General features: G+C 39.0%; 1 protein-coding gene and 1 long non-coding RNA gene across 2 annotated transcripts; both read left to right on the top strand.

Annotated features, from left to right (window-relative positions):
• On the top strand, positions 1–1,722 carry LOC149383562 (uncharacterized). Its single transcript, XR_016301850.1, has 3 exons — positions 1–334; positions 990–1,097; positions 1,487–1,722. It is a non-coding gene; the product is annotated as an uncharacterized LOC149383562 (long non-coding RNA).
• Positions 1,723–16,394: 14,672 nt separating this feature from the next.
• Positions 16,395–20,306, top strand: LOC149383561 (Pentatricopeptide repeat (PPR) superfamily protein). Its single transcript, XM_089629682.1, has one exon. It carries the CDS (start codon positions 16,459–16,461, stop codon positions 20,113–20,115), a length of 3,657 nt encoding a protein of 1,218 aa, XP_089485808.1. The 5' UTR covers positions 16,395–16,458; the 3' UTR covers positions 20,116–20,306.
• Positions 20,307–22,236: the final 1,930 nt, after the last annotated feature.

Below are 22,236 nucleotides of genomic sequence, written 5' to 3'. Positions count from 1 at the left end.
TTCTATTATGTTCCTTCACGTGCAAAAAGAGAAATCTTCTTCTCTTCTTCTCCTCACCGCGCCCGACCTGCAAGAAGAAACAAAGGAAAAAAAAAACAAACGAACAATCAGCAGCGATCAAGAGTCATCTCCGGCCGCTCACCATCACCTCACCGTCGTCTTCTCCTTCTTCTTCTCTCGCGCTCGACCACCAGCACCAACCCGAGCCCCGAGCTCCGTGCGCGCGCCACCAGCCAGAGAAGAGAGTCGCCGTGTTTCGTAGAAGCTCCGGCGAGCATCTCCGGCGAGGAAAAGAGGAAGAAGACGGTCCAAATAGTCCGATTCTTCAAGTGAGGTATGGATTTCGTGGGCTCAATTGAAGGATCCAAAAATTAGGGTTTGGAAATTCATTTGGGGGTTTTCAAGTCTTGAACGTGTTTGATACTCTTTGAAGTGATTTTGTGCTCGGATTGGTGTATATTGCTTATGAGAATATTGATTTTGAACTTAATTCTGGATTTGGTTGTGGTTTGAACAAATTTGGTGTGTTGAACGTGTTTTGGCTGAGAATGGGTCTAAGGTTTATGAACTTGTGATGATTATGAGACGTTTTTGTGATTGTTAAATGTTTGGGTAAGGATTTAAAATCATGATTTGATTGTGATTTGAGAATCGACTTGGATTTGGTTGAGGATTGTTTTGGTTGAGTTTTGATGAGGCTATGATGAGATGTTGAAATTGTTTGGTTATTGTGATTTTGAGATTTGAGAATCTGGATTTGAGAGTGGTGAAATGTGATTTGAGATTTGATTTTTCGGCTCGGATTTGGTTTGTTGATTGTTGAGGTTATGACAAGTTTACGTGATTTATTGACAAGGTTATGGATTTTGTGATAAGTTATATTGGGTTTGAGAGTTATGTTGTTAGAAGTTCGATTTCAGATTCTAAGTTTCGAGTCGGGAGTTGGATGTTATGAATTGATCGCGATGTTCGTTTTCTGAATTTCACAGCAGTCACAGATCAGGTCGAGACGAGCGAGAGCCGGCAGAACTGAACACGTGGAAGTCGGAAAAAAGTAGAGAATTCAGAAAAAAAGATATTAAAGCTCGATCTCACTTGTGAGTCGTTTATCGCTTTATAGCATAAGACTCAAGTTATTTTCAGTGATTTGAGATTTGTATTCACGAATTGTTAGTTATTTATTTAAGGAATGTTCGAGAATTTAATTTCTGGTTAATTAAATTAGAATTCTCGGTTTGCATTATTTTCGGATTATTAATTTAATTTATTTAAGACTCGTTAAATAATGATTTGGATTTTATTTCGTACTCATTCTCTGGTACGAATCGTACGAGTCCATAATAAGTTTAAATTCCGAAAAGCCGGGAAATAAGTGAATTAAATTCTCGAACCCCTGAACCGACTCGCCGTGATCCCGATAACGAACCTTAAGCTTGTCATCACCTCCCGAATCATTGACTAATGAGTTTTCAACTTTTGGTTTTAGTTTCTCGACGCTTCAGGACGTGTAGAGTCTCGGGAAGCGTGAAATGCAAAGAAACTCCGGAAGTCAACAAATTTTCAGACGATCTTTTTCGGGTAACTGAGGAGACATAAGTAAACTAATTACCAAGGGGATAACCCTGTTTATTTATGCATTTACTTGTCAGTAAACAAGAGTATGTGAAAGCCCTAAAATGAATAAACTTAAAGATTAAGGCTTCGGCCACTCTTGCTTGAAAACTTAGTTCGGGTACGCCTGTTAAGTTCAAACGCTAACTTGAACCAGCCACGTTTGCTATGTGTATAGTTAGACCTCTCTTCTAACTCTAGGAAATAAGTTAGAATCGAGAGGATGGAAGAGCGATAGACTTTCGAACTCAATCGAGAGTAGAGGGTTCGAAAGTCACATTTCGAGGTTTCAGCTTAAAACATTTAACGAGCTTCAAAGGGAAATAGTAAGTTCTTTCGGGGTTTATTCCGTTACGCTCTTCCGTATATAAGTTTAACGTGTACACTGCTAGCTGTCTAGCTGCAGAGTACCCAAACTTTAATTAAACTAGTGTCGGTGGTACCCACAAGTCAACGACTTGTGTTTAGCGGGCCATGCCGGTCCGTGCGCCGAGTACTCAAAGCAATGGGTGAAGGTCGCGCATCGCGAGCGCCCTGGGGCGCAGTTGGTGAAGGTCGCGACTCGCGAGCTCACTGTGCCAGAGACCAGCGGCGCTGACGTCATGATGAAGAAAGTACCACTAGTGGATCCCAGACAAATGTAAAAACTTAGGTCAGCTGATGACTGCTGCTCGAAGTTTGAAGCTGATCTCTGGTTGGACCGGAGGTTATAGCAGTGATGAGTGTATAACATTGCGGGACGACAAGTATGTAGATAGAGTGTGACGTCACGCGTCAGTCATGCTCTAGTCCTAGAATCTAGCTGTATCTAGCGTTCATTCTGCATTCTTATGTGTTTGTTTACACGTCACATGGCATTGTGAACGGCGGTTTTTTAGACATGGTGGTCCATTCCCTTCGGAAGGTGTAAGCGCATTCCAATACCATGATTGTGTTTCTGACGGGCTAAGCTTTGTCTGCTGAAATCTTGGGTCGAATCAAGTATGAAATGACTGGTGGCTGTCTCATATGGCCAACAATTTCTATAAAACTATAAGTTAGTAAGCATAGTTATGAATGTACATGAACCACGATTGCTTTACTAATCTGAGATGATCCTCATTTTCCCTAGGTGCACTCCGTTACGTCACCTTAGTGAAATGGACTGTGACTAGTGGTGAATTACCATGGAACATAAAAACTGGTTCTTTTTAGAGATTAATATTTTTTCCTTTGCTTATTGCATCATGTTTTTATTTCCCAAACTATACTGATGAATGTTTTTCTTTTCGAATAATTATTTATGTACTTATATTTTAATAACTTCAGCATGGCTTCAAACTATTCATTGTTGAAATAAATTATGAATACTAAAATGAAGAACGGAGAGTGTGCCATCGACCACATAAAGTCAATGACCGATAGATTGAATATGATCGGTTACTGTGGCACTGAGATAGATGAGGCTACTCGAGTGGAGATTGTTCTTGAATTCCTCGCCGATGAGTATGCTGGCTTTAAAGAATACTTTCGTGGTCTCGGCTCGAAGTATGTCATGAAGAAGTTTCAAGTTGAACTTATAGACTGGCGTGATGGTTTGATAAAGGACGAGTGCCTTTATAGATTGCACTCTGGTCGAGTTGCAATCTCATCTCATTATTACTCTCATGTAAGACAACCCGTGGAGAATGTTCTCGCAGTGGGAGAGCCTTCGGTCATCTACATATCAGATGATGATGACGAAGTAGTAGACTTGTACCCAGAGTCTTGTGGACGTATTATCCCATTCACAAACATACATGTATTAGAGGCATTTTATGCTGGAGATCCATTCTCGTCCTGGATAGTTGATTGGAGGACAACTAATCATGTTTGTACATCTTTACAAATGTTTGATTCTTGGGAGGAACTGAATGGAGATGAACTACAGCTTAGAGTGGGGAACAGAGAGTCCGTCACGGCTAAAGCTTTAAGAGTAGTTTGACTCCAATTTCGAAAATAAATATTTGATACTTGATTCAGTTTATCTTATTCCTGGTTTTTGTAGAAACCTTATTTCAGTTTCTGAGTTACTAAAACATAAATATTCTTTGTCAATGAATGAAAATGTTATTAGTATTTCTTATGATGGAAGAATTTTATGTGATGCTCATTTATACAATGGTTTATATCTGATATCCCCTGAAAATAAATTTGATTTAAATGTTGAGATGTTTAAGGTAGCTAAACCCACATTTAATAAAAGATTAAGAGTATCCAATGATGATGAAACATATTTATGACACTTAAGACTTGGTCACATTAATATAAACAGGCTAGAAAGGCTTTCAAGGCTTGGGCCGTTGAAACACCTTAAAGTGAGAACTATACCTGTTTGTGAATCTTGCATTGAAGGAAAGATGACCAAGAGATCTTTCTCTGGCAAAGGACTAAGAGCCACCGAACCTCTGCAACTAGTTCACTCTGACGTCTGTGGACCAATGAGTTACGCTGCGAGAGGCGGTTATGAATACTTCGTCACTTTCATCGACGATTATTCTAGATATGGTTTCATTTACCTAATGCACCGAAAATCTGAAACTTTTAGCAAGTTCAAAGAACTCCGTGCTTGTGTTGAAAACCAATTAGGTAAAACTATTAAGACCTTTCGATCTTATCGGAGATGCGAGTTCTTGGATACTGAGTTCACCAATTATTTGCTTGATCATGGGATTGCGATCGCAATTATCGGCTCATGGTAACCCACAACAAAATGGAGTTGTTGAAAGGAGAAACCGAACTTTATTAGACATGGTAAGATCCATGATTAGCTATTCTTCCATTTCAACATCCTTCTGGGGTTATGCTTTGCAAATTGATGTATTTGTCTTGAACCATGTTCCTTCTAAATCAATATCCAAAACCCATTGGAATTATGGAACGGAGCTAATCCTAGCTTGCGACACATCCGTATATGGGGTTGTCCCGTTTATGTCTTGAAAAACAAGGTGAGTAAACTGGAATCGAAAACAAACTTATGTTTCTTTGTTGGATATCCAGAAGGGACGAGTGGAGGTATTTTATATGATCCCATGGATAAGAAAACATTTGTTTCTAATCATGCTACTTTTCTTTAAGATGATTATGTTAAATTACATAAACCTCTTAGTACAATAGTACTCGAGGAAACGATTAGACCAACCCCAAAGACCAACGTCCAAGGGGAACCATCTCCACCTACAACTGATGTGAGAGTGGGAGATGAAGAAGAAAACACAAATGTTGGTCCAAGTGCAACATTGCCTCGTCGTAGTGGGAGAGTCTCTAGAGAGCCTAACCGATATCTTGGGTTTGAAGCAAATGTCGTTGCATTGGATGCGAGCGACGACGACCCCGTGTCATTTAATGATGCAATGGTCGACTTGGACAAAGATAAATGGCTAGAATCCATGAATCAAGAGATAAAGTCTATGCACTCAAACTCAGTTTGAACTCTTATAGAAAAACCTTAGTCTGTAGTCCTTAAACAAACTCAACAACAAATGAAGAGTCAAATATAGATTTGCATGAACAAACTCTTCATGATTTGCTTAAAACAGTATATTCACTTTCTAAGGATCAAAGGGTTATTCATCACAGTATGATTGTTAGGAGAACCTATGATGTCTGGTTATGAAACATAGAGAGTTGGAGACTCTATAGTTCTTCCTAGGTATCTTTTGAAGATACTAAATTGACCAGTGCACTTCTAGAGACAATATAAGAACAAACCATTTAACATCTTCTGTCTCAAAGTCACTATGTATGAATTGCATCATGCTTACCTCAATCCTGAAATGAGACATGTCATTTCATAGCTTACATACTCTCATTTGATAAAGTCGAAGTTCTAGATTCACTATGTGATATAGACAAGACCTATTGATGAAATACTAAGTTATGAAAATGTCATGAACAACTTTGTAAAGATCTCATAGATATGGAATTCATGTACAAGATTGCTGAAATGCAATGTATATCACCTCATGCTTTGTCCCTTGGAATGTGAATAAATGAACTGGCCAGTATTCAAATTGAGTCTTGACTCTTTTGGATGAATCAATGTGACTTGTTAACTCCTCGTCAATATATTGTTTCTAACTTATTCACAAGTGACAAAAGAGTTGAGGAAATAACAACTAGAAGGGTAAAATGGTAATTTATAAATCTCATCTAGTTGATGATATTCATGAAGGGTAAACATAGATAATATTCAATGGATCCACTCATCATAATTATGTATAATATTTTAGTAGAAAATATATTCATTTGAACCGAGAGATTTTCAGTGTCAACTCTTTAGTGGAGTCAGTTGACATTAAGCTAGAACTTGGAAAAAGTTTGTGAACTTTTGCGTCCAAGCATGCTAGCTCAAGCTTTGTTCATTTGGATCCATGAGGTCACTACCACAAGTCATTAGAGTAGGATTTGTTAAACTAGTAGCTAAGTCAAAACAAGTTCAAGTGTTGAACTAGACGAATTTTACGAAAATTGTTTAAAGGGTAATTTTGTCCATAAGGACATAAGATGGTATGAATGTCAAAATAAGATTTTGGACATTGTCATATGATGACAATGTAGATGATCCACACCGGCAACATGGACATTTGGGCCTTAAGGATTGAATATCATTTTATGGAATTTTATGTGAAAATTCTACATGGGCATTTCTTACATTGTCATGAACAAATAAAGAAATATCTAGGAGCTTTTTCTAGATGCTCAAAACCGTCCACCATCATAAGAGAAAGAGAGAATTATTTTGTGCATTGATGTATGAAGATACTTGCCAAAAAGAAAAAGAGGAAACAAATTTATGGCACATGCCATAGTGGTATGGACGACCAACATAAGGAAAAAGTGGAAACTATTTCCGACCTTAGTATTTTGATAGGAATGAAAAATAAATATTGTGCTCATGATTATGTGATATTCAATAGAAAAGATGAAACTAACTCTTCAAGGCAATCGCTCCTCCTATAAATATCACACCTCATTCACAATGTTGAATACACAAGTTTTTTGAGATTGAGAGCTTCCCTCTCTAAACTTGGCCGCCCCTCTCCCCTCTTTCTCTCTCTCTCTCTCTCTCTCTCTCTCTCTCTCTCTCTCTCTCTCTCTTCATGTTCTTTTATTTTGGAACCTAGGTCCTCATTAGACCTAACGTTTTATATTAGCTCTTTGGCTTTAAGAATAGTTTTTGTGTCATTGTATTTAATAGTGCCCACACACTAAATCCTTTCTAAACTCGAAGACTCTAGTGGTAGAAATTATCGTGGTTACCCCGGATTCAAGAAGACGCTAGGAGACAAGCTAAGTGGGGAGACGAGCGATTCAATCTTTCCAAAGGCTTGTCAACGCTCAAGCTTCAAACGAGGTTGGTATCGAGTGAAAACTCTTTATAGTTATTAATTTTAAATTATATGTTCATGCACTTTGTCTATGTAGTAAAATCGTTTTACGTGTTTTAAAGAATTTTTTATATTCCGTCGCTTGCTAGAAGCGATAAATTATTCTTAATCCTAGATCTATTCCAACAAATAGTATCAGAGCTATGGTCAAAGTTTAAGCATGTGCATGTAATTTAAACTATGAGTTTGAAAACTGTTTTCTTAATTTTACTCGAGTAATGAATTTGCTAGAATTGTTTTTTAGTTTTTTTTTTTAATTTATTGCTCAGGCCCTTAAATTAAAATGCATGTTGATTTTCTACACTATTGTGATGATATTAAAACACATTAGAATCAGTTCTAAAAGTTTTTAATTTTTTCATAATCAAAATCGTGTTTTGAGAAGTTTGTGAATTTCGGATAATTTCATGAAGTGGTAATATTGTCTTGCTAGCTTTATTTATTTACTCGCTTGTTTTATGTTTGTTGTTACTTTCTTTTGTGCTATACTATTACCTTGTTAATAAAACACATCAATAAGACTTAACAACTCAATAAAACATTCCGTTACACTTAATTCTTTTGCATTTCTGTCATCGGCCGAATTTCTATCTAAAATTCATTTAGCTTAAGAATGCCTATCAGTAAAACGAGTTCATCTTTATGCTCGGAACTCGGATTTGAATGGTTCTTGAACCAAATTAAAGGCCCGTGAGTCTACTTTCCAAATCATTTGGAATTATCTTAATTGGACACAGGAGCCACTGTCTAAAGCTATTTTACTTCGAGGTGCTTGCAGTCCGGGATTTCAGGATTTCTGAAAATTTTGGATTCCGGATTCCATTCCGAGAGTTCTAGAACTCAAATGAAAAAATTTCATTGAGAAAAAATGTTTTTCCAAGTATAATAAACGTAATGTGTAAGATTGAAAGTTTTGATTTTTTGAATATTTACTTGAAATTGAGATTTTATAAAAACTAGTTTGAATTTTGAAAAATTGTTTTCACTTTCAAACTTGAAAATGTTTTATCATCCAAATCAAATATGTTTTCAAAATTATATCTATATCACTTATGTTCAAAATTTATTGCTCTTGAAAATTTAAGTGGGAGGTCTCCTCGAAGACCAGTTGACAAGAAGATGCAAGAAGATGTGTAATCTCAAACTTCAAGTGAGTAAGAAGTTCACACTTCTCTCATGCACTTTCCATAGTAGAGAATAAGAAATTTTTTAGTATGTACCTTGTGCCTTTATGCACTAACACTGCTCTCCCTTGAAACATGTCAATCTAGAAATCAATTTCGAGAATTCCACTCTATCTCTCTATACACTAGGAAATGTGTTTCCAAACATATAAGAGATGATGTGCCAATTCTAAAAACTAAGTGAGAATGTTATACTTGTTTTTTACAACCCACGATCCCCAACCCTAATGAAAAGTGCAATTTTCGCTAGACTAAGAGTCACCCTCGTGGCCATCTCTTAAATGAGAGTACTCTACGGTGCTTTGCTCTGATCATTGCTATAAGAGCTATGTCTGAGAGTGAAACGATGAGACAATGCCTCCCCTCGGTGGACTGTTTTTCAAAGTAGATCTCATGGACTAAGTGGTTGGTTACACACTTAGACTCAATCCCTAGTAATCCTCCCTCGAGGTCCTGCAAAAGGATATGAGTGATCAAAATTTTTTACAAGGTGGCTAGTCAAATTTGATGTATTGACATCTTGGCTATGCATTAATGATGAGTCATTTACTTATGAAAGGAGACTCTTTTTGGCCTTCCCTCGAAGGGGTAAAGTATTATTTCATTCATAACACCTTTGGATTTTTTTTTCTGTCTTGTTCATCCTAAAAACTTAAACAAACTTAAATCTTAAACCAAAAGACTAATCATAAATTTGTTTCAACTTAACTTCAGCAAGATGTCTCTCAACCCTTTCTCAACCATCTTTTTCTCAAACAAACTCGAAGGCGAAAACTACATTGATTGGAAACGTAACCTTGTCATCGTCCTTACCGTTGACAAGCACAAGTGGGTACTCGCCACCCCGTGTCCTCCTCAGACGGATGATGATTCGACCCAAGAGGACAAGGACGCCTTGGCGGCCTAGCTCCGCTCCGATGAGATTGCGAGGTGCTATATCTTAGCATCTATGAACAATGTGCTCCAGCGGCAACATCATGCCATTGACACGGCCGTCGACATGCTCTATAATCTCCATGAGATGTTTGGAGGGCAAGGGCGTCAGGCCAGACAGCAAGTCGTCCGACAGTTTATGAACTATCGCATGAAGGCTGGGACTCCTGTCAGAGACCTTATGATGCTGATCATTAGTTATCTGAATGAAATGGAAATCCTAAGATCGGAGATTGATGGGGAGACTAAAATAGATATGATCTTGGAAACTCTCCCCGAATCTTTCAATACCTTAAAGCTGAACTACTCCATGAATAAGCTAGACTACACTGTTACCGAGCTAATGAAGGAGATTCACACTGCTAAAGGTCTCACTAAGAGAAAGAGGAACCAATGAGAGGCACATGCTACTGAGCATAGAGCCTCCACCTCTGGATCTAAGAAGAGACCTCGCAAGGCTGAGAAGAAGAACCAAGGCAAGGTTAAAAAGAAGAAGAAGCCCCGGGAAATCAAGGTGGACAAGTCTAACGACAAATGCCACCACTGCAATGAACCCGGACACTGGCATAGGAACTGTATTGCCTACCTTAAAACTAAGGAAAAAAAAAGAAAAGCAAAAGCTTAGACGAATGTGACTTCTCCTTCAGATGGGGTGATGAGAGCTCGGTGTCAGCAAAGGCTGTGAGATCACTGACGCTATCTTTTGAAGATTGAACTTTAAATTTAAATAATGTTTATTCTGTTCATTCCTTCGGGAAAAACTTAATATCTGTTGCTCGTCTATGTGACCAAGATTATTGTTTAAAGTTTATTAAGAATGGAATTCGAATTTCTCTTTCCAGTAATTCTTTCGTCACAGATGCATGTATGAAGAATGCTCTCTTTTACATTTATTCCACAACCTTCGCTCTTAGACACTGAAATAGATAACGATCTAGTTAGGGAGCCAAAGAGGATCAAACTTTCTGATTCCTCCGATCTAATAAAATCAACATATCTTTGGCACTTAAGACTTGGTCATATCAGTCTAGGCATGATTAAGAGACTTGTGAGGGATGGTCCATTCTAAGCCTCCGCAATTAGGGGTGAAGCTGGATCGGCTCGGTTCGGTTTTTGACATTTTTAGTATCCGAATCCGAATTTTCGGTTTTTAAAACTCGGTCCAGTATCCGGTCCAATTTAGTCTAAAACCGAAATTCGGTTATCCAAATATTCGGTTATCCGGTTTCTTAAATCCCGTATCCAGTCCAGTATCCAATTTTTAAAATTCGGTTATCCAGTTTGTAAAATTTCAGATCCAATTTAATATCCAGTTTTGTAAAATGGATATCCAGTTTCTAAAATTCAAATCCGGTTTGTAAAAATTCAAAAAACGAGTACAAACGACTCTTATAAAGCTCCAAAATGACAATACATAATCTAAAACTGAGTAAAAAAATAAAATTCAAAAGGACACTCGTCTCCAACTACCTGCATATGTAAATATCATAATGTAAAATTTAAATTACTACCCTAATGATCATAATAAACCATACAACAATTGAATTTGTATGTTACATTTATAGATCACATAATCAAGTTATAGTAGCAGTATGAGTTGATATATGAGAAGCTTGTTCTTCTATGACAACTTGACCATCATGTGTTAATAATAGTGACATAAATTTGTTTCAATATATATTTATTTTTAATTAAAAAAATCGGTTAAATATCCGATATCCGGTCCAGTTTTGTAAACCGGATCGGTTATCCGAATCCGAATTTCGGTTAGCTGACGTGACTCCAAATTTCGATTTCGGTTTCGATTCGGTTTGGATATCGGTTTTATCCGATTTTCGGTTCGGTTTTGTACAGCCCTATCTGCAATAGGTTCATTGCCTACTTGTGAATCTTGTATAGAAGGAAAAATGACTAAACGACCTTTCTCTGCTAAGGGTCGAAGAGCCACGGAGTTGTTGGAACTTGTACATTCTGATTGTTGTAATCGAAGTTTATTCACAACTTACTCCGCTTGTAATAAAAGCATATCAGTCACCATCGCCAACAGAGCCAAAACTCAAGTCACTGGCATTGGCACCGTTGTCTTGACGAAGTCCATGAGGCTAGACTCGGTGTTGTTTGTTCCTCAACTACAATGCAATCTCTTATCTGTGCATAAGTTCAACCAAGACTCTAAGTGCCAAACTGTTTTTGATGAAAGTTCATGTGTGTTTCAGGAATAGGTCACGGGGAGACAGATTGGTAATGCCGAGCTAAGTACCGGACTCTATGTCATCAGGCCAGATCAGTCCGCCATGTGTCAGCTCGCCCAACATTCACCCCAGTACAAAGAGATCATGCTCAATCACCTTAGGTTAGGGCATCCAAATTTCATGTATCTCAAAAGAATGTTTCCTATTTTGTTTATCAATAAAAATATCAATTCCATTCAGTGTGACATGTGTGAGTTCGCCAAACATTCTCGAAGCTCGTATCACCCCACCTCGTACAAACCATCTCGTCCTTTTGCCACAATTCACAGTGATATATGGGGGCCCTCAAAAGTTCCCAATATCAATGGAGTTCGATGGTTCCTTCTCTTTGTTGACGACCACACTAGACTCAGTTGGATATACATGATGAAACAAAAATCTGAAACATCCAATCTATTCAAAACCTTTCACAAAATGATCCAAACACAGTTCGACACATCCATTCAAATTGTCCACATTGACAACGCTCGAGATTACTTTAATTCTGAGCTCGGCGATTTCTTCAAAACACATGGCATAATTCACTCCAGCTCGTGCGTTCATACCCCGCAGCAAAATGGGGTAGCCGAGCGGAAAAATCGACACATTCTCGAGGTCGCCCGAGCCATCATGTTCTCCTCAAACGTCCCATCTCATTTTTGGGGAGAAGCCGTCCTCACAGCCACCTACCTCATAAACAGAATGCCATCTCGTGTCCTTGGCTATAAAATCCCATCTCAAGTCCTTCTAGAGACATACCCTCACTATCGACTCATCTCAACCCTACCTGCGAAAGTGTTCGGCTGTTCAGTCTTCACCCATTCTTATGGCCAAGGTAAACTTGAACCAAAATCGCTCAAATGCATCTTCCTTGGCTATTCAGCAACCCAGAAAGGCTACAAATGCTATGAACCCCGATCACGAAAATTCATAGTCTCAATGAATGTATCCTTTCATGAGTTCAGTCCTTACTTCGCCAATTCAGCTCGTCAGGGGGAGAATGACGAAAATGACTTCCCAAATTGGCTCATCATAAACCCAGAATTCAGCTCGCCTCAAAATCCGACTGTTCCAGAAATTCCCAGCTCGCCCAGCTCGCCTCAAAATTCGACCTCACCTGTTCCAGAAATTCCCAGCTCGCCCCACAGTCCGACCTCACCTGCCCTCGAAATTCCTAGCTTGTAAGCCTCTGAACCCTCTCCATGCGAACTGAATATCACCCAGAGTCCGGTACAAGCTCGCGACCAAAATTTCTCTCCGATCCTGAACCACGACACTATTGAACAAGGTAACATCGAATCTCCAGACTTACCCATTGCATTGAGAAAACCTCATCGGTCGTGTGCTCAATACAGGATAGGGGATTACGTGTACTATGAGAACTTATTACGGGCTACCAAACCTATGTGGCGAAGTTAGATGAAGGAAAAGTGCCGAACTCCATCGAGGAAGCCCTTCAAAGTTCCGAGTGGCGAGACGCAAGTCATGCTGAGATCCAAGCCCTCGAAAAGAATGATACGTGGGATATCGTCGAGCTACCACCAGGCAAGCGAACTGTTGGATGTAGATGGCTCTTCACCATCAAACACAATCCAGATGGGACAGTGGAGAGATACAAAGCCCGACTTGTCGCGAAAGGGTACACACAGTCGTATGACATTGACTATCAAGAAACATTCGCTCGAGTTGCAAAGTTCAGTACCATCAGAATCCTCCTTTCATTAGCAGCCAACTTAGATTGGCCTCTCATCCAGCTCGATGTGAATAATGCTTTTCTAAACGGCGAACTGGAAGAGGAAGTCTACATGCAACTCCCACCAGGATTTGACAAAGATCAAGGAGCCAACAAAGTCTGCAAATTCAAGAAGTCACTATATGGACTAAAACAGTCCCCTCGAGCATGGTTCGGAAAATTCACCAACGTGCTCAAACGTTGTGACTACGAGCAGAGTCAAGAAGATCCAACACTCTTCTAAAAAATCTCCACACAATGCAAGCACACCATTCTTAGTGTGTATGTGGACGATATAGTCATCACCGGAGACGACCTGGAAGAGATCAGGAGGCTGAAGCAAACTTTGTCATCTGAGTTCGAAGTCAAGGACCTCGGCAGCCTACGATACTTCCTCGGCATGGAGGTCGCTCGATCAGAAAAGGGCATCTCTGTTTCCCAGCGCAAGTACACGTTGGACCTCCTCAAAGAAACTGGCATGCTTGGCTGCAAACCAGTTGACACTCCAATGGATGCCAATGTGAAACTTCTAGCTCGCACCAACGAGGCCGCCACCGACAAAGAAAGATTTCAGCAGCTCGTAGGAAAACTCATCTACCTAACTCACACGAGACCAGATATTAGATTCGCAGTGAGTATGGTAAATCGATTCATGAGTAATCCCTCAAAAACTCACATGGACGCAGTCATGAGGATTCTCCAATACCTCAAATCTGCCCCAGGGACTGGTCTCTCCTTCAAGAAAAGACGAAGTCGAGGTGTCGAAGTATTTACAGATGCGGACTGGGCCGGATATGTTCCAGACAGACGATCAACATCAGGCATGTGCACATACGTCTGGGGAAATCTTGTTACCTGGCGAAGCAAGAAGCAGTCCGTCGTCTCAAGAAGTAGTGCTGAAGCCGAGCTCAGGTCCTTAGCAAGCGGAGTATGTGAAGGCATCTGGCTGAAGAGAGTTCTCGACGACCTCAAGATCATCATCAAAGGTCCAATCAAGCTCTTTTGCGATAATCAAGCTGCTCTCAGCATAGCCAAAAATTCAGTCCATCATGACAGAACAAAACACATCGAGATCGACCGATACTTCATCAGTGAAAAGATTGAAGAAAGAATAATCGATATGGAATACGTTCCGTCAGGTCGTCAGCTCGCCGACATTCTCACCAAAGCCCTTCCACGAGCAACCTTTTCCGAGCTGTGTAGCAAGCTTGACCTCATCAACATATACAGTCAAGCTTGAGGGGGAGTGTTGAAATCAAGCTCGTCAGTTCGCCCTTCCGCGTCGAGCTCATCAGCTCGCCCTTCCGCTGACAAGCTTGCCTCGGAAGTCCTCACTCCTTGGAACTCATTCCACATGGGAAACTGTCGCATTTATTTCTCATGTTATTTCCTAATGTCTTGTTCTCTGTGTATATTTATTATTCTCTTTTTCCTAGAAGTAGTTATTACACATGTATTTATTACACTCTCTCTTGTATCCACCATATGTATAAATATGTGATACAAATTAATATCAAATATAAGAAATATTCAAAGTCTCAGAACACTCTCTCTCTTCTCCGATTCTCTCTTTCTTTATCTTCTCTCTAGTTCGACTCTCTCTAAACTGCAATAGATTCATATGTCAAATGTCCATATTACCCTATCATTTTACATTTTTCTTATTTCTTTTCTTTTTCATTTCTACACTTCTTTTCTCAATTTTTTTTATTTATTCTTTATATAAGACGGTGAAGGTAGCGAAGGTCTTTTTTTTTTTTTTTTTTTTTTTTTTTTTTTCCTTTTTCTCTGCGCTCTCTGTCTCTCTCAATACTGTCACGTCTAAAAATCACGGTTACAAATATTATAGACTTGTAACCCTCCTTGGCTGATACGCGACAACCTTCAAAACGTCGATATAACCAAAGCCGAATTGGTGAGTGGTCTTGGATTCGTCCCCGTGATTGGACTTGTTGCCTACCTCGTCTGTTTAAATCGCGACGATCAAACCTAGGTACAAACTTTACTATTGCACTTGCACATGGCAATTTCTTTCAGAAATGTATTGGTGCGTTTATGGTGGTTATTAATTGAAGATTGAAAAGCAATGAAGCAGCTATAGACAGTAGTGCTATTACAGCTTCGTAGCAATTTCTTCGTGAATTTGTAAAAGCTAAAAAATCGCCTCTACAAACTAGAGTAGAGAAGTTTGTCGTATACATGTCATACCAGCAACTTATTTCATTGTGATCGGCTTAGTTTTCTCATCCATGACATTGGTCAAGATTATACAAACTGGAGTTGAGAAGTTTCATTCTCTATTGACATGGACTAGTTTGAAGATTCAAGAATTTCAACAAATTTTCAAACAAGCCCCAAACTCCATCAACAAATATGGACTTGTTTGAAGATTCAAGAATTTCAACAAATTTTCAAACAAGCCCAAAACTCCACAAAAGAGTACGCACGAAACAAGAAAACAAAATCGAGAGGATTTTGGGTTTTGCACAATCGTCGAGGATGTTGAGAGATTCGACGACGACTTTCACGGCAGATCCTAGGTGGACGAGATTCCAGCCTTTGACTTTGTGGGCTGACTAAAGAACACGATGACTTAGACGAACTTGGTTGTGATGAAGAGTGTTAATATTCCTGGTAAAAATATTTTGAACCTAATGTTCTAGTTTACAATATCTATTTTTTTACTATTAAAGAAAAAAGCCAACCTATTATCCTCTCAAATAAAAATACATATTAAAAATACCTTTCAATCTATATTTTATAAATAATTTTATAAGACTAAATAAATGTTTGAATATGTGTTTACAACTAGAGAAATTATTAACATTATCTCCTGTATTTAATCGAAATACGTGATTTATCTGCTAATTTTTTTTTAAAGATTAGACATCGTCATTCAGTTTAATATAAATGAAACATACCTCCACTAAAAATATGTTATATCGCAAATATCATTGTTTTTGTTTATTGTTTACAAAAAAAAAATTGAATTCCCTAAAATACCTTAAATGTAATAACCCTTTTATATTTATATTTATATATAAAAAATAAAACAAAATATGTCTTTATAAAAAATTAAGTTTTTTTTAATAAAGAGATGTTTTGATTTTTTTTTATTTTTATAAAATAGTAAATAAATATTTATTTGATTGAGAATATTTTTTAGATTTTAATTTTTTTTAAATAAATTAAAATGGTGGATTTTCGATAAAAACATATTTTTAATGGAGATATGTCTCAAAACCGAAACTCCGGATCTTTATTACAATTAAGCCGATGTTTCAATTAAGCTGATATTGTTATTTTCCCTTGCAGCTAATGTTCTCCGCTCACAATTGCAAAGCTCCTCCCACACTCGGATGTTACGACGATTCTCATCTCTCTCCCAACAGATTGGCTCTCCTCTCTCCCCCAAATGTCGTTTCTCTTCCTTTGCTTCTCTCCCACATTCCCTCTCCGGCATCGCGCAATCCGTCATATCTAGATGCTCGGATAATCCCAGGAACTTTGACCGTGCTACTCTTACTCGAAAAGACTTTCTTTTGGAGATCTCAGATCTAGTCCCCGAATTGGCTCGTAGGTTTCGCAGAGCGTCTCAGCTGAAACCTAGTCATGTGCTCGAACTTCTGTCTGGTTTCGAGTCCGAGTGTGGGAGAGATGGGTTCGAACCCAAAAAGGTTGAGTCTTTATTGGGTTTGTTCAACTGGTCTAACGAACAGTGCGAGGGTTTCGAGCATCTTAAAGAATCGTGGGAGATTATGGCTCGTGTTCTTGTTCGATTTGGGTTGTTCGGAGAAGCTGAATCATTGCTCTTTGAAATGGACAGACGAGGAATTTGGTTGAATTGCCACGAAACACTGGGGAGTCTGATCAAAGGGTATGTGAGTTGCGGCGATCTGAACAGAGCAGTATCGATGTACGATCGGATGAAGCGTCGTGGTTTTTTGCCGTCGATTTCGTGCTATAACGCTTTCCTCGGCCATTTGGTCGGAGCGAGGAAAACCCAATTGGCGGTTCGAGTTTGCATGGACATGGTTGAGAGTCTCGGGACGGGAATTAGCTCGAACGAATCGAGAAAGAAGATTGTCGACGGAGTCGTGGGGTTGCTCTGTGCAGATGGGGAGATTCAAGAGGCAAGGAATCTTGTGAGAAAGCTTATGGCTTTAGGGTTTGATGTCGGTGATTTGGATCTTAATGGCATTGTTTTCGGGTACTGCGAGAAGAAGGACTTCGATGACGCGATAAACTTCTTCGATGAGATTAAATGTGCTCCTGATATTCTGGCCGGGAATAGGATTATACACTCTGTGTGCGACTATCTTAGCACCGAAAGTGCTCACTTGTTTATGGAAGATTTGGAATCTCAGGGTTTCATTCCTGACGAGATCACCTTCGGTATTTTAATCGGGTGGTGTTGCCGAGAAGGGAAGCTGAGAAGCTCGTTTCTGTATTTGGCGGAGATAGAATCGAGAGGACTCAAGCCCAATATGAGATCGTACAACGCCATTATCTCCCGTCTATTTCTAAAAGATATGTGGAAACACGCTCGGAATGTCTTTGTGGAGATGATCGAGAAGGGTTTGGACCCCGATTTGTCGAGTTACCAGATCCTCTTGGCAGGGTATTGCAAAGAACGTCGGTTCAACGAAGTCACAAAGACGGTCTCCGAGATGGAGAATCGCGGCATAATGTCGAGCGATTCGCCCTTGGGTCCGCTTCTGAGGGCCTTTTTGGTATTGGGATTCGGTCCGCTGGCTGTGAGAATAAAGAGAGAGAATCACGCGGAATACCTTAGATCGGAGTTCGTCGACGAAATCGGTAACGGGCTTTATATCGACACAGATCATATCGAGTACGATAGGAAAGTCTCACGGATTCTCGAAGATAGCTTTGTGGCTGATTATAATCGGCTTCTGATGGAAGAATGTAATGGTGGTGACATGAAAGTTTCACTGAGTTTAGCAAATGAAATGCTTCACTGGGGACAAGAGTTGTCTTTTCCCGGATTTTCTTCGCTCCTCAGAGGGCTTTGTTCATCACTCTGTAATAACCCTTTACGGGTATACGAAAAAGCGTTGGAGCATAACCCAAGGATGTTTAACTTGCTAGACGAAGAAACTTCGAATATACTCGCCCAAGTCTACTTTAAGAGAGGACGGACCAAAAAAGGGAAGCTAGTTTTGGAGGGTATGTTGAGAAAGGGTCTGAAAATCGATGACGAGACTTTCACCGCCATAATTACGGCTCTGTGCGACGTGGGAAATTCAAGGGAGCTTTGTTTCTGGTGGAATATCGCCCGAAAAGGGAGGTGGGTCCCACGGCTCGAGAGCTGTGACGCTCTTTTGCAGTGCCTCTGCTATAAACAGATGATGAGCGAAGCTCTGGAGCTTCTTGAGAACTTCTTGGTTTGCAATCCTCCTCGGTTACTTCTAGAAACATGCCATTTGTTCCTGGAAAAGCTTAGTTCTGCGAACCTTTCAAGGGTCGCGAGTGTTTTGGTGGACGAACTAAACCGACGGGGATGTGTTTTGGACAATCTGGCTTATGGCCATGTTATGAGAGGAATGTGTAAAGAGAGAGAATATTCCGCGGCCTTGAACATATTGGACGCTCTGTTGGCTAAGAATTTGGCACCGGAACCGGATATTTCGATTTCGTTGATTCCTCAGTTGTGCAGGGCTAACAGACTCAAGGAAGCGACTTTTTTGAAAGAGATTAGCATTAGAGACCATCCATTTTCTTCACTTCTTATCAACAACGCTTTTATGAAAGGGCTTTGTATGACAACCAAGGTCCAAGAAGCGACCGCTGTGTTACGGGACATTTTGATGAAGGGAATCATACCAGATGCCGAAACTTACGACATTTTGGTTGAAGGGTTTTGCAAAGTTAAGAATTTGGCGACAGTTCATGAGCTTCTCGGTGTAATGCTGAGGAAAACGATCAGGATTTCGATCTCGAGTTATCGGAATGCAGTCCGGTTGATGTGCTCGGAGGGAAAGGTCTCTCGCGCGCTGAAGCTGAAAGAGCTTATGCTCGGAAAGAGCAAATCTCGAAACCTCGTCATTCACAACGTTCTCGTTTTCCAGCTTTTCTCGACTGGAAATCATTCATCTGTGAATCAAGTTTTAGACGATTTGCGTAAAAGGGAATTGCGACTCGACGAGGTCTCTTGCGACTTTCTCGTTTATGGGTTTTCTAAGGCCAAAGACACATTGACCGCTCTTCGCTATCTCTCTACCATGATCGCCGAGGAAGCTAGACCAAGTAACCGGAGCTTGAGAGCTGCTATGACGGCTCTTTGCAGCTCTGGGCAGCTCGAGAAAGCACTGGATTTGAGCCGAGAGATGGAACGAAGAGGCTGTCTCCATGACTTCACCATTCAGAACGCAGTCGCCGAAACCCTAATCTCGCGTGGCAAGCTCCGAGAAGCGGAGTGTTTTCTAGACCGACTCTCGGAGAAAAAGCTTGTCCCCAAGAAGAACGCAAACTACGATAACCTCATCAAGCTCTTCTCCTCGCGCGGGAACCTGAACAAGGCAATCGACCTCCTCAACGTGATGCTCAGAAACGGAACCGTCCCGAGCTCCGCCAGCTATGATTCCGTGGTTGTATCTTGCTGCGCAAGCAACAAACTGGACGAGGCCATGGACTTCCATGTCGAGATGTTGGACAAAGACCTCAGGCCGAGAATCGGCACATGGGAAACGCTCGTGGGGTCGTTTTGCCGAGCCGGGAAGCCTGAAGAAGCAGAGCGGGTTTTGTTGTCCGCGATCGGATCTGGCGAGACTCCGACGAGGGAGATGTTTAGGGCTGTGATCCAGAGGTATCGGTCGGAGAACAGTCTGAGAAAGGCGTCAGAGGTGGTGGAGATGATGCAGAGGAGCGGGCTCGAGCCCGATTTCGATACACATTGGTCTGTCATTGGAGGGTTGAGAAAGTCGGCTGATGATTCCCGCAGCAAGGGATTCCTTTCGAGACTTCTTTCCGACAGTGGATTTTTCAACGGGAAGTAGTTCAAGTATCAAATAGGATAAAAGTGTTGGGTTTTTTGTTGCTGTTGTTGTGTGTGTTCAAGTATACATATAGTTTTCTTGCAGTGCTTGAGCTAAGAGAAGAAGAGCTTACGTACCTGAGTAACTAAACCAAAATAAGTACATACATACAATGGATGTGTATACTGACGGATCCAGAAATCTTATTCAGTGGGGACACAAATAAAATGAATGTTTAATAAATTTATAATTTTTTAAATAAATTATGTACACAATCAACAAAAATCATTTTTGAAACTAAGAAATAATATAACAACTTATGTTAATATGAAAAAAAGGCATTTTGATATCCAATGTAAAGAATAAATGAAAATTTATCATATTTGATTTGAATTATTTTGTATACGTGTATATAAGATATACAAGTGGATTGTGTATAAAAATAAATTCTTAAATTTGTTTAAAATTAATAATTCTTATTAAATTTATATTTTATAAAATAGATTAAAAATATAAACTTCAAAATACTTCATATGATTATAAAATATATTAAAATAGTTAATAATATTTTATATGCATCGATCATCAAAGAACCAATGAATTAATTTTTTTTTCTTCTCAATAAAGTATATATTTGATGCATAGAATGAAGAAAAATAATTATAGTTAATTATATTTTAACAAAATTGTATTCGAGTTTAGAACGGTAAGAAATACATAGAAGAGACTATTTTGTTTTTAATTAAAATGATCAAATCAATAAATAAATAAAGTATTCGAGTTTGAAATTTATAGAGAAATATGAGTATATAATTCATTATCATCGAAAGTTAACGAGGAAAGAAAAATAAAGACAAAATAATTAAAACAATAAGAGAACCAATGAAGAAAAAAACTAACTAATGGTAAAAGAAAAAAACAAAAACTGAGAGTCGATCCCCTGACGTAGAATAAAAAGTACACTGCTATTACCATCACACCAATGTTGCACGCTGTCGTAGTCGGAGAAACGGAAATATATATTTGCAAACACATTTAATTATATATTAATTATTTTGCTAATTCTACATTAATTTGTTTCTCGATTTTTTGAGTGGGGGCACGTGCCCCCACTGGCCCTTACCTAGATCCGTGCCTGTTATACACACATAAAGAACGAACGTCTTTGTCTAGGCTTCTTATGTTATGATGTCAAGACATTTATTGTGTCTAACTCGTGAACTCTTTTAAACTATAGATCAAACAGAAATATCGTATTTGTGAAATGGAGCTGTTTATTTATGATGTCAATAAATAAATAAAGTATTCGAGTTTGAAATTTATAGAGAAATATGAGTATATAATTCATTATCATCGAAAGTTAACGAGGAAAGAAAAATAAAGACAAAATAATTAAAACAATAAGAGAACCAATGAAGAAAAAAACAAAAACTGAGAGTCGATCCCCTGATGTAGAATAAAAAGTACACTGCTATTACCATCACACCAATGTTGCACGCTGTCGTAGTCGGAGAAACGGAAATATATATTTGCAAACACATTTAATTATATATTAATTATTTTGCTAATTCTACATTAATTTGTTTCTCGATTTTTTGAGTGGGGGCACGTGCCCCCACTGGCCCCTACCTAGATCCGTGCCTGTTATACACACATAAAGAACGAACGTCTTTGTCTAGGCTTCTTATGTTATGATGTCAAGACATTTATTGTGTCTAACTCGTGAACTCTTTTAAACTATAGATCAAACAGAAATATCGTATTTGTGAAATGGAGCTGTTTATTTATGATGTCAATAAATAAATAAAGTATTCGAGTTTGAAATTTATAGAGAAATATGAGTATATAATTCATTATCATCGAAAGTTAACGAGGAAAGAAAAATAAAGACAAAATAATTAAAACAATAAGAGAACCAATGAAGAAAAAAACAAAAACTGAGAGTCGATCCCCTGACGTAGAATAAAAAGTACACTGCTATTACCATCACACCAATGTTGCACGCTGTCGTAGTCGGAGAAACGGAAATATATATTTGCAAACACATTTAATTATATATTAATTATTTTGCTAATTCTACATTAATTTGTTTCTCGATTTTTTGAGTGGGGGCACGTGCCCCCACTGGCCCCTACCTAGATC

The sequence above is a fragment of the Urtica dioica genome, chromosome 10, assembly GCF_054948205.1.
Source record: "Urtica dioica subsp. dioica isolate 48M chromosome 10, U.dioica_male_clone48M_v1_H2, whole genome shotgun sequence".
NCBI classification, from domain to species: Eukaryota; Viridiplantae; Streptophyta; class Magnoliopsida; order Rosales; family Urticaceae; genus Urtica; species Urtica dioica.
Note: the sequence above shows the minus strand (reverse complement) of the source record. Positions and strands in the feature narration are given on the sequence as shown.

Coding starts and splice junctions, on each gene's coding strand:
- LOC149383561 (XM_089629682.1), top strand. CDS start 16,459: ATGTTACGACGATTCTCATCTCTCTCCCAACAGATTGGCTCTCCTCTC.